The sequence below is a fragment of the Athene cunicularia genome (genome assembly GCF_003259725.1).
Source record: "Athene cunicularia isolate RWA chromosome 8 unlocalized genomic scaffold, athCun1 chr8_part1, whole genome shotgun sequence".
Lineage (NCBI taxonomy): Eukaryota > Metazoa > Chordata > Aves > Strigiformes > Strigidae > Athene > Athene cunicularia.
The window spans coordinates 19074136-19086461 of NW_020799109.1; the positions used below are offsets into that span (position 1 = coordinate 19074136).

At 36.6% G+C, this 12326-nt stretch overlaps 1 protein-coding gene across 1 annotated transcript in view; it reads right to left on the reverse strand.

Moving 5' to 3' along the window:
* Positions 1-615: 615 nt before the first annotated feature.
* The window catches only part of GCLM (glutamate-cysteine ligase modifier subunit), a 19209-nt gene continuing 7498 nt past the window's right edge, over positions 616-12326 (reverse strand). Inside the window, exons 2-8 of the mRNA XM_026853960.1 lie at positions 12044-12159; positions 9910-9975; positions 8144-8228; positions 7326-7382; positions 5277-5479; positions 4057-4171; positions 616-2335 (exon numbers count right to left, since the gene is read on the reverse strand). Coding sequence (XP_026709761.1) covers positions 2166-2335; positions 4057-4171; positions 5277-5479; positions 7326-7382; positions 8144-8228; positions 9910-9975; positions 12044-12159 — 812 coding nt within the window. The 3' untranslated portion in view covers positions 616-2165. The remainder of the gene's footprint in view (positions 2336-4056; positions 4172-5276; positions 5480-7325; positions 7383-8143; positions 8229-9909; positions 9976-12043; positions 12160-12326) is intronic.

Consider the following 12326-nt stretch of genomic DNA (forward strand, 5'->3'; position numbering starts at 1 on the left):
CCGGCGGTACCGCCGCGCTCCCGGTGAGGGCAGAGGCCGTACGGGGCTGAGGGGATGAAAGCCCCGAGTGGAGGACGCTCAAGACCATTTTATGACAAAGTGTAAAATACTGTTACTGAGATGATGAGAATTCGTACAGGGCACAAATTAAAAGCCTAGAAGATTTTCAAATTTTAATTCAAACTTTCAAATTTCTCATGGAAGAAAATCTCATCTCTCCCGCTTTGATGCAAAACAAATTACTAAGATACAACGCTACGCTATCACTGGCCCTAGAAACATAATTTATTATGTCTTCAAATTATGGTGTCTTATAGGGTACTTTTCTACAGCAAGCAAACTGTTCACAGTTTACAGAAAGGAAATAAATAGTTATCCTATTAGCTCAGCCTATACATTGTTTTAGCACAACTCCTGTTTTGTAGCATTTCAATTTGTAAAATTCAGTAACGCAATACTGAATGTCAACTGCCAAACAGAATTTACAGATAGTAGTTAATCATCAGCAGCACACAACTCACATCTGGTAGGGAGGCTTAAAATAAAACTCATGTCATTTTGAAACTCTCATACACACCATCCCAAACAATAAAAAAAGACTACATTTTGATTAGAGGAAAAAAAATCAAACTTTTATTGATGCATTTCTAGTTCCAGTTCCCCATCTCATTTATCAAAAGAACTGAAGAAGTCCAGGAGAATTTCCCAGTATTTGCCACCTACAGACTACATATTAGAGGACTTGAAAGGTATCTTGAAAAAGATTCATCTTTTAATCTAGTGGAATCGATTATAGGAAGATGATACTCTAGACAATACCTACAGGCATTCAAATTCCACTAGTTGACTACGTAACAGAATTTGAAAGATGTTGATGAAAATTAATTCCCTTACAGTCCAAATCTCAAAACATCTACAACTAAGTTAGAGTACTACTAGTATGGTCTGATCCTGCCTGAAACCAAAAGGAAAATAAGCATTTTAGACACTCAATATCAAACTCCACCTGAACTACAAGTTGAGCGTTTGCTATCTATTATCATTTAAAGGACAAGGAAATGAAAAAGCCTTTTTGATAGAAAGACTTCATTAAACCTTGCCTTAGCTGCAGCAATTTCCCTAGGATTTAAAAGCCAGCGGGCTAAGCTACTGCCGAACAGAAATATACCTAACTTCAGGCTAATTCCTGCTTGCATCATTTCCGAATGGCACTCAAGCCACAAAGTTTCCTAGGCAACCCCAAAGTCATCATCCATTTTAAACAATCCTATAGTGAACAGCTTCAACATTTACTATATGTTCTGACCTGGCTGATTCTGATTGTGTAGTTCACAAGTATCAAAAAAAACAAGCCACAGCTGAGAAGACAGGCACAATTCAATTTTTGATTAACATGTTTTTTCATCACTTGTTTTCAATTCTTATTTTAAACATTCACACAAGAATACATTTTCTATTTCAAAGAGTAAAGATGCCATCACACCTGTGCAAACACTACACAAAGCATACTGAGGCACAAAGCAGCCAGAAGGAATTCAAGTAACAGTCAGAAAGTAATTTGGAAGATGCATTTTTTTTCCTAAATCAGTGGTCTTTTATGCTATATTAAAAATAAACCAATTTTCCCATCCAAACAAATTAAAACAGCTGGCTTGCCTATATATACATATCAAGTAATGAGATACCAGTTTAATTTTTTTGGGTAATTTTTCATAAAAGTTGACAATTTTCTACAAAAACTAGTCCTTGAATGCTTGAAATCTATGTACCTACCAGATAAGTAACTATTATTTAAGAGAAATTCTTTTTTTTTTTTAAATAAAAATATATATGCTTCTCTATACTACCTAATGGCAGCTAAAATATAATGATAATTTTACAGTGAACTGGTCATAAAAAGAAAAATATTTTACTGTTTCTCTATAGATAATTTCAATTAAAAACAATAAACACAAAATATTTCATATTTTAAATGAACTGGTCAATAGGTTAAGAAAGAAAAATAGTGTTAGAACACTACAGACACTCCTGCTGATACCACACTGGATAATTACAACTTTTGGTCTTTGTTAAAATTTCTGTAAAAGTGTTTCCATGAAAAAAAAGCAATGTTCCCCCCATCCCCAAGAAATTAAATCAGTAAGCCATTAAAAAAAAAAAGTGTTTTAAGAGGCATTTCTTTTAGCTTGAATGATATAGCCTTTGGACTTGATAATTCCTCTGCTTTTAACAATGACTGAATACCGCAGAAGCCATAAAGGAATCCACTCGTGTGCTTTCGTGTTCTGGATGCTTTCCTGAAGAACTTCTTGGAAACTTGCTTCACAAAGTAATTCTGAAGTTAAAAAGGGATATGAATGCTTTAAATAACGTGATGTAAACAGCTGCAAAAAGCAACACTTAGAGAAGCCTTTTCCTAAGTCAAAAACCTTAAGCAGTGCCAGATTCTCCACAAATCCCCTCTTCTGGAATGCACATAGGGTAAAAGCAGCTAAATATTATGGAAGAAATCTTCAGGATGCTTTTTTTTTTTTTTTCAACATTGAGTATTTCACACAAAACTAATTAACTGAGATTTCTACAATATCAAATGGAGTTGATCAGCAGAGCCATTAGCAGGAAAAGAAAGTTAAGTTACATTTGAGAAGCTAGCTAGACTAACCAGAGGTGAGTAAAGCATAAGGCTGAAGTCAGCAAAGCACTGAGCACTCTCAGCTGCCTCTGCAGTCACTGGAAGATCAACATTTATAGCATCTCCCATAACAGGGCTCATAACCACAAGACCAGAAAGCATTAAGAAAAATGAGCTTAAATGCCACAAAGCAGCAAAGGAAGGCACATACAAATCCTCCTAGTTTCCTCTGGAAAGTCAGTCAAGGGAACAATTGCTTTGATGAGTGTTCCCAAAAGACAGTCTCAATACTCTTTAGCTGACCATTACAAAAAAGCTAAGCTTCACATACAATAAGGGAATCACTACATGCTTTGTTTTCTATCCAAATCCTCTTCTCCTTCATTTCATGACTCAATAATGAGTATTTATTAAATTGCAAGTTGCACTTTGGACTTAACAGGATATGGAAATTGTTGGATTGAATGGCAATTCATCTTGTATGCTGCCAAAGCAGTACTGGCACATTCCCAAGCATTGGTGAAATTCATTAGTTGTAACAGTGTTATGATAAAGCAAGCATTTCATAAATAGCGTTTCATATACGTTTTTCTTTGGGGGGCAAATAGAAAGGAGAAGGAAGGAAAAGTATGATCATCATGAATACTTGGTCATAAGAAAGAATGTAGGGAAGGAATGAACTAAGTATTGTTTAAGACTTCTCGCTTACAATTCCAGCAAGATATTTAAGACATCATTATAGCAAAGAAGATTAGATGATGTTTGAGAGATACGAATATAATATCCCAAAATATTCTAGGGAGTGGGTAACTTAAGAGTTCTAGAGTTTAAAGGAAAGGCTCCAAGTCCTTCAATCAATTAGTAAATGAATCACTGCACAAAAACTGTAAAGAATTTACACCAACTCTTTTTGTGATAATGTATTTTTAAGTCACAGCTTTGAAAGAATCCTGCTTAAAGCATAATAATTTTATACATGTCTAGCATGTAATTACCAAACTACACAAAAATCAACTGACCATCAACATTTCTATGCAAGCCATTTCACAGACAAGTTTTGGGCAACTGGACTTTCATTTTACTGGCCTTCAGCAATACAACTGTTATTTCATTCTATGTTTTGTGGAAATAAGCTACTTTTGAACATATGTAGTACAAATTTCTCAGTATCTTATTCTAATTACTTCATTCTCTCTGATTAAAACAATTTCAAGAAACTACCCAAGGCTGGAAGACTGCCTTTTCCCCCCTTTCTTGAAGCAAAAGAACTTAATAGAAATACATTTTAGAGGAAAAACTTTTAGAATCCTTTGTTCAGGATTCCAATGTAACGACCTTTGAAGTTCAGAGAAAGATTATTCCCAATTTTGTACTGAATAAACGTGTTTAGAAGTCACCTGTTAACTTATCTGGCAAAGCCTCACCTTTTGGGTCATTGTGAGTTAACAGCTGTATGTCAAACTGTTTTGCAAATGCTGTGAGATCAGGTGGCATCACACAACAGGAAGCTAGGTTCACCTGATTGCTATTTGGTTTCACCTGAAAGAAACAGAATAATTTTATAAGAAAAAAAAAATGTTAACATACCTATTTTAGTTGTTTTCCCCAAGCCCCCTATTACAACACAAATTTTGCTTTGAACAATTTGCCTTTGACTACTGTTTTGAGGTCTGAACAAGGCTAATTCTGCATGTTGCTGAACAGGGTACTCTACATCTGCAATTTCCTGCAGCACAGAGCCTAAAACAAGAATAGGATCTAACTTCACATGCTGCCACAGCAAGATGAGTACTTACACATTCTGGCTTACCATGTGCTGTGCTCCCTTACACAGCAGCACTTTTTCCCTCCCCTCTCTAGTAAAAACATTGTTAGGGCATTAATTTTGAAAAGACTTCAAATAAAAAAATTCAAATAAATTTTTGTTAAAGATATATATTTTACAGTCTTCCATGCCTTCAGGTAAGTGCCTAAACCAGATTAAGTTAAAAGGGACACTCTTACACTGACCTCTTATACAGATACAGTATGTTCACAAACCAGCAAAGAAATGTCGTAAGAGCAGCATTCAAATAACTAATAAGGAAATAGTAAATTCACAAGCTTACATGAGCATGGGCACACACTAGTACAGACCTCAAACACTCAAATGTTAAGAGGCAATTAGTCACTCTGGACAACAAAATATTGTGACACTTCATTCATAGCCTGTGTTCCTCTTTACATTTAAGCTTAGCATTCAAACAGTATTTTTCCAAGGGGAAAACCCTCCATTCATAACAGTTTAAAGTGAAAAGCTATGTTTTTAGAGTCACAGGAATAAATCTGAAGGTTTAAGAGTAGTGTTTATGCTCCTTCCTAAATATCAAAGCATTCAAAACTCAAACCTTCAGTACTTCAGAGAACCTGCTACTGAACAGACCTATGGTTTCCAGCCTCTGCTGGTCTGTAAGAACACTGAACAAGTGACAGTCATACTTTGAGCCTCCCCCACCTTGAACAATACTGTGAACATCCATAAGATGCTGAAAGATACAGATAATTAACATACATCCAATTATAAAAAGTTTATAACAATGTGACAGCCAGCAAAATAACAGTTACTCTGTCTTAGAAATGCTACAAGTAAGAAGTTCGTGCTCACCTGTGCCCACAGATAGAGCTGCTCTAACAGTGTTTTATCTAGGTCAGAGGTACCTATGGCAACAATCTTTTTGTTTTGAACTAGATTTTCAAGTTCTTGCCAATAAGGTTGCAAATACTCCAAGGAGAGGCTAGTTCCATCTTCAATGGGAGGTGGGGCAATAATGACTGAGTCTAACTGAGCAACTCCGAGGGCAGAACATGCTGAGGAAAAAGAACAGAGACACTGCAAAATCTTTTGTGAAATACGGACATAAGCAGCATGACTCTTCAAATTCAGCAAAACACACACCTCCTGCTTCACCCTGCTAGCTTCCCATTCACCATTTGAAACTGAGTGTATCAGAAACAGACAAGGACAGTAACACTGTTTTTAGCAAAGAATCAAACATATAGCTGAAGGCCAAGTTTCAACTGTAAGTCTTGAGGATAAAAAAACCCCAACAAAAATCCCACCACCAAAAATAATCATGAAGCTTTTTTTTTTCTTCCCTTTTCAATGTTAGAACTGTATTTTTCTCTAAAGACTGTGGTGACATACAGTTCTTGATTCCATCACTATTTCTTCCAAAATGTGTAACTTTCACTCTGAACTACAACTCAAGTACAGAGCACAGACTAGGAAAACTATTTGATATATGTGAGGAGTTAGACTAAAAGCACACTGAATATGGAGATTTAAATAGCCAAGGAGAAGTGGCAAGTCTTGGAGAATCACTGAGCTTTAGGAAAGGTGCAAGACATGACACCCCTTCTGCACAGCAAAAAGAGTGAGACTAAATGGCCAAATAAATTATTTTCTTCTGGAGGAGGAGTATTTTTAACAAAGGGTACTACAATTTACAGTAAAGAGGCTATTAACTGGGGTATCAATAGAAAAGAGTATCTAACCCTTTCTTCTTTGGTAACCCCTTATGCCCAACAGCCTTCCAAAGTGATAAAGTTCAGTGCTGCTCACAATTACTGCTATGTTAGGCTAACTTTACATATCAGTAGGGTCACTGTATTTTCAGTAAGGCTTAACTATTTCATCAGCTGCCTGCAGCACTGTTTTATTTCCTAAATCTCTGATATACTGCAGTTAGTAGCAAAGTTCACCATATCAAAAGCAACTGACAACTAACAACAACTGGTAAAAACTACTGCATCACTGTTACTAAAACATCACATGCTATTCACCTTTTAACAAGTTTTGTGCGAAAGAATAAAACCCTGCTCCTGCTTCCAGCAAGGAAACATATTTGAGATTATGGATCCACGGTTACAGTGATCCACTTTTAATACGTTTACTGACTGAACTAACGTGTAAATAGACTTGATTAGCTAAGTGTCTCTTAACAGGATATACTTGTGACAGTTACTGAATACACTTCTATTGTGGTTTGAACCCAGCCGGCAGCCAAACACCACACAGCCACTCATTCACCCTCCCCTGCCCGGGAAATGGGGGAAAGAATTGGAGTGGTAAAGGCAATGAGATTTGTAGGTTGAGATAAGTACAGTTTAATAACTGAAAGTATAAATATAAACAATAACAACAGAAAATACAAATGGGTAATGTACAATGCAATTGCTCACCACACTCCACCAACCAATACCCAGCCTATTCCCAGTTAGTGATCCCAGAAAAGCCAAGATTCCCAAAACACAATCCCAGAAGCAAGAGCTCCACTTCCTGGCCATCCCTCCTCTATATACTGAGCACTGATGTTATATGATACGGAATATTTCATTGGCAAATTTGAGTCCGTTACTCTGGCTCTGCTCCCTCCCAGCTTCTTGTACATCTGCACACTAGCAGGACATGGGAAGTTGAAAACTCCTTGATTTCTTAGCAGCAACTGAAAACACCAGTGAATTATTAACATTCTTCCCCTAACAAATCCCACACCGAATCCAAAACACAGCACTGTTTTAGCTACTAAGAAGAAAAATTAGCTCGATCCCAGCTGAAACCAGGACAACCTCTTAGACAGAAGAGGTTCTCATTTTATTTCTAAATACTGAAGTAAAAAAGAAACCCTACCAGAAATCTGACTTTCACACTTACCCAGGTCAACTGCATCTCTGATCGATGAAGAGTTCGAGCCAACGATGAAAAGTTTTGCTATTTTCAAAGAAACTGGGATCAATAACTAAACAAGGCAGCTATTATTAAATACATAGCTATTTACTTTTACTGTATGCACTACTTATGAGTTCTTGGGTAAAGGGTTCTTGGAATATATACCAATTACTTAAAAAATTGGAGAAAAAACAGCCTTCTGAAAGGTGACTGCCCAATAAAGACACCGTTCTCTTAAATTTCAAAGTTGTTGTGCAGTCTCAGATCAAGAAATCACCCAGTCAGATGATCTCATCAGCTCTAAAGCTAGACTTAAGCATCAAGATTCTGAGCAATAACTGTAACAATCTGTATAAAACCCCCAAACGTAATAGTACAAACAGACCTCTTCATAACTTACTGAGACTCAAAAAGTACTAGTGTTAGTTTGGACTGTCTCCTTCAAGTTCATTATTCAACCTGGAAAAATTATGCAAATAAATGTGCTTCCAATGCTATTTCTTAATTGCAGTATTATCTGTAATATTTTGCTTCAGAAAAGTCAAATATACACAAAATACATTTAAAACGTCTTGAGGGGACACAAGTTAAACTAGCAAAATGCTGAACTGCTTTAAAACCTGAAATATGAATTCAAGTCAGTCTTAGCCAGCTTCTAGATTACCCAAAGTACGACAATATGCGCTGATGTCATTTGATTATCAATTACATAACACAGCGGGAAAAATTACATATATGAATATCCTATTAATGACTGCATATGAAACCTTTCTATGTCACCAGATTTTTTACTACATTCTTACCTGATACTTTCAATTCATCCCTTTCTTCAGGATTTATTTTTTCTATAGCTTGAGCTACAGTACATTCCAGAACCTCCAGTATTTCCTGTAGTAAGTACATGAGACTTAGCACAACTCATCAAGAGGAGACATCAAGTTCCTGAAGAATGTTTTTAAGTAATAAAAATAATAAAAAGCACCTTACAGCAGTTAGAAATAAAAATAGAATAAAAATGAAATGACAAGGAAAGAAACCCAGTGGTTCTTGATCTCTGAGGAGAGGTCAGGAAAATGAAGCTATATGAAAGGCCCTATATGCCCCTAATATGAAAAAATAAATTACTGATAAGAATTATTAGAATAAGATTTAGTAGGGTTCTGGTTTTCTGATGTGAACAGGTCACTGTGCCAGTTCAAACCGCCTTGCCTTAAAAAAGCCTCATGATCAGCTGAAAAAAACTCCATATCAGAATTAGACATGTTGGGTGGGAGCATCTTTGCATAAAAGTATTTTGTAATTTCAATGAAGTCTATGAAATGCCTACAGTGAAAATGCTGTAAAATACAGATTTAAAACAATAATTTTGAAACTAAGAATTATATAGTGAAGTTTCAGAAATTTCACTCTCTGACCTCACTTAAAACTAGGCTGACATTTCATGTCAGCTAGCACATGGTGACTTTTTAATTCTTTACCTACATGAGTTTTTCTATTATACACACCCACGCTCACCCTTCCCCCAACCAAGAACTCTCCAGTTATTTTTGCTGCTTTACTAAAAAAATCCTCAAGTATGTCTTCAAGTTACTCCATACAGTCAGCAATTTAAACAAAAGCTCACTTTTTTAAATTACTGTAAACCAATATAATACATGAAAAAATTTGGAATTATGCAGTTAATATGTTTTGACAGTAAAACCTAGCTTACACTAAATAATTAACTTTAAACGGATCACTACATTGTACAAACATTTATTTACGTTCCCTTCTTGAGAAATCATTAGATCTTCCACAAATCATTCAACAATATTTGCCTCACCACACTCCAGTGTGGAATGCAGCTATGTGCAGTTGATGCTGCTATTACACAAGAACTGGTAACAAAAGAAACAGTCAGTAAAGGTTTATAGGGGTTTTGTTTGGTTTTGGTTTTTTTAAATGAAACATGCTAATATTTCACAGAGCAATTAATGAATATAGTGGGAACTTATTACTGCTTTGCTGAATTTCAGAATCAGCAGTGAAAGAGGAACAAGCAAATACACCAAGATCTTGATGTCAAATGCCCATGACTGAATTATGTGGAAGTCCTTAGCTCCTAAGAGAAAAATTGCCACTTCTGCATCTTCAGAAATATTTATGAGACAGCCAAGGCTATGCTTCAGAGTTCCCCTCCAAATGTGATAATCTTCAGCTATCTAGTTTATCATCTCCACAGTTTAGATAATTTTCCACTGAGTTTTTACGAGCATGCTAGCAAACTTCTAAAATACTCAGATTATTTTTTTCATGATTGCCCCAAGAATTAACTTGCAATCTGACAGACCAGGACTTGTATTTTGCTAAGAATTGTCTTATTTGTCATGAATAGGATTATCATGAAATATTAAAAAAAAAAAAAGGGGGGTGGGGTGGGGCCTGACAAATACTCTTTTAAGATATCTGGAGCTGCAGATACCTTTACAGAAATTTAATAGATTAATTTATATTTTAAAAAGGGGTAACCAACTACATTTTTCTCCATTTCCACATGTAAGATGGATAACATGCATAACAACCCTCCTACCTGATTTAGGTCTTGTCCAATCTTTGAGCTCCATTCAGTCAGTGTTTTCTGAATGCAGTCTCGCACCTAGAAAATATTTTTTTCATACTGGAGTGTAGGTATGTTACAGCTGCACAGAAATACTATGATTCATAGGCATCTAGGACAGACTGAGCATGTGAACTATAACAGCATTCCTTCAACCACAGAAGATTCTTCTTTCATAGCTTCCACCTGAAACTTGTTCAAACTAGTTAACTTACATATTTTCCTCACCTCTTTCACAAAGTTTAAGCAGCAATACAAGTACTGTACTTCATTTATTTCTCAGACTAATGCCACCTTTAAAGCAAAGAACAATGTTAAGCAAGCAAGAACTAGGGTGTGCGGTGGTGGTGGTTTGGTGTGTGGGGGTATGCACGGATATTCTCAAGTTACAATGTAGTCAGATAATTTCTGTGACATTGTTAGAAATTACTTTATAATCAATCACTAAATACTCATTATAACAAATACTTCTATTTCCAAGATGCATTCATTTACTGCCTACCTATTCCACTGTGCCAAACCACCAATGCTTTTAGGTCTTTCATTACTGAAGGGGGAATCTTCAGACCCTACCCCACACTTGCATTTTTCCTGCATCCACAAACACAAAATAAACTTGACTAGGATTTTGATTATGAAATTACTTGAGCATAGTAAGACATAACTATTAAGTCTAAACCGGCTCTTAACTGCATACTGTACCAGTGCTTCAGCTGTACCAATGCTCTAACTTCCCTCTGATACATCTTGGGAGTTGTTACTCCACAGGATAAACATGCTGTCAAGACTGCTACTGCCACAGGTAGGAGCACAATTCAGAGAGCTCATAATGCCATGCACAAACTAGAAGCCCCCCCCATCCAACAGGAATCACAAAGTTTAATACAGTAATAATACTTTGCGAGCACAAATTCTATACATTCTTTCCTAGTCATTTGAAAAGGCATGAAAAAAAACCCACCTGAGTCAAAAGGCAAGAATTGACATCCTCCCCCCTCCCCCCGCCAAATATCGATCCACAATGCTGGAACTCTGTAGCCTATTTTGATGCAACTTATCTTTCCCATGCTGAGGGAAAGTGAGACAGTACTAAATATGTATATTCTATATACTGCTACTTTGCAACTGTCACACTTTATATTTCTACTGCCTTTAGTATGCACAAGCCTTTGTATCCAAAGCACACCATTCCCCTGCCCTCAACATGTGAAGTGTGCAGCGTATTTGACTGCTTCGACCACCTTTTCCACATACAGTGGCATCCCCAAATGCCTAACATCAGGGTGCAGAGTATGCAAAATTTTAGCTTACATTCTGCCACCGAGAACTATACACACACTAACTACACCAAATAGAACAGTTCAAAGTAAATTTATTTCTGATAATTAATGCCAATTATTTGCTTTCTGGAATTCCAGCAACTCTGGAATGCAGGCAGCCTCATAATTAAATGCAGATTTCCCTGTAATCAAATAAATTTAAATACCTTAACTGATTAGTTATGCACACTGACCACCCTTTATTTAACAACCTTCCAGAAACTGGTGCCCATTGCAATACAGCTATCTCTTTGCTACAGAATCTAGCTCTGTTTCACACAGATCACAGAATGTTGTAATAAGCAACCAGGCCAGATAAAAATGTCATTACCACATGACAGCTAAATAAAAAGTATGATGAATTTTTCTTTCTCATTACATCATTCTCCCAGTCACCTTTCTTACCATTTGTGTATGACTAACAAGCAATCAGGCCACTTCTAGATTATCAACAGTGCCACTACACAGCAATAACCAGCTAAAACCATAGTCCTGGTTATTAAACGACCATTTTCAGATCACTGTGCCATGACGAGACAGCAAATACAGTGGTTTTGAAGTTTATCGCAACAGGATCTCCACACGTTTTATCAGGATTATTTGGTTGACACACACTGCTAGAGGTAACAGTTTTAAATTGGCGATTAAAAACTTCTCCAAACTTTTTAACAGAGAATAACAGCTATACTCTTTAAAGAGGACAGCAATGACCCATTTCCTTGAGACCTGTCACCACCGAGAAATTAATTTTAGTGTAGAAATTTTCACCACTTGTAATGCAAGCTCACATTTATTCCTATCCTTGTTAAAGAAGTAACAGTGATCTCCTCTGCCGTGCCGTTACAGAGAGTGCTTAAACTTGTAAGGGTTTCAATACTTCGTTCCCCGAGGGCAGAAACACGGTCTGTTGTTGTTGGTTTTGTTGTTTGGTTTTTGTTTTTTTTTTTTTTCCCGAAAGACTCAAACACGGCAAAGCGCTTCCGAGGGCGGCGGGGGACGCACGGATTCCCCGCTCTGCGCTGTTGCTGGTGTGGCTGGTTCCGCCTGTCACTTTGCGGCCGGCCGCCCGCT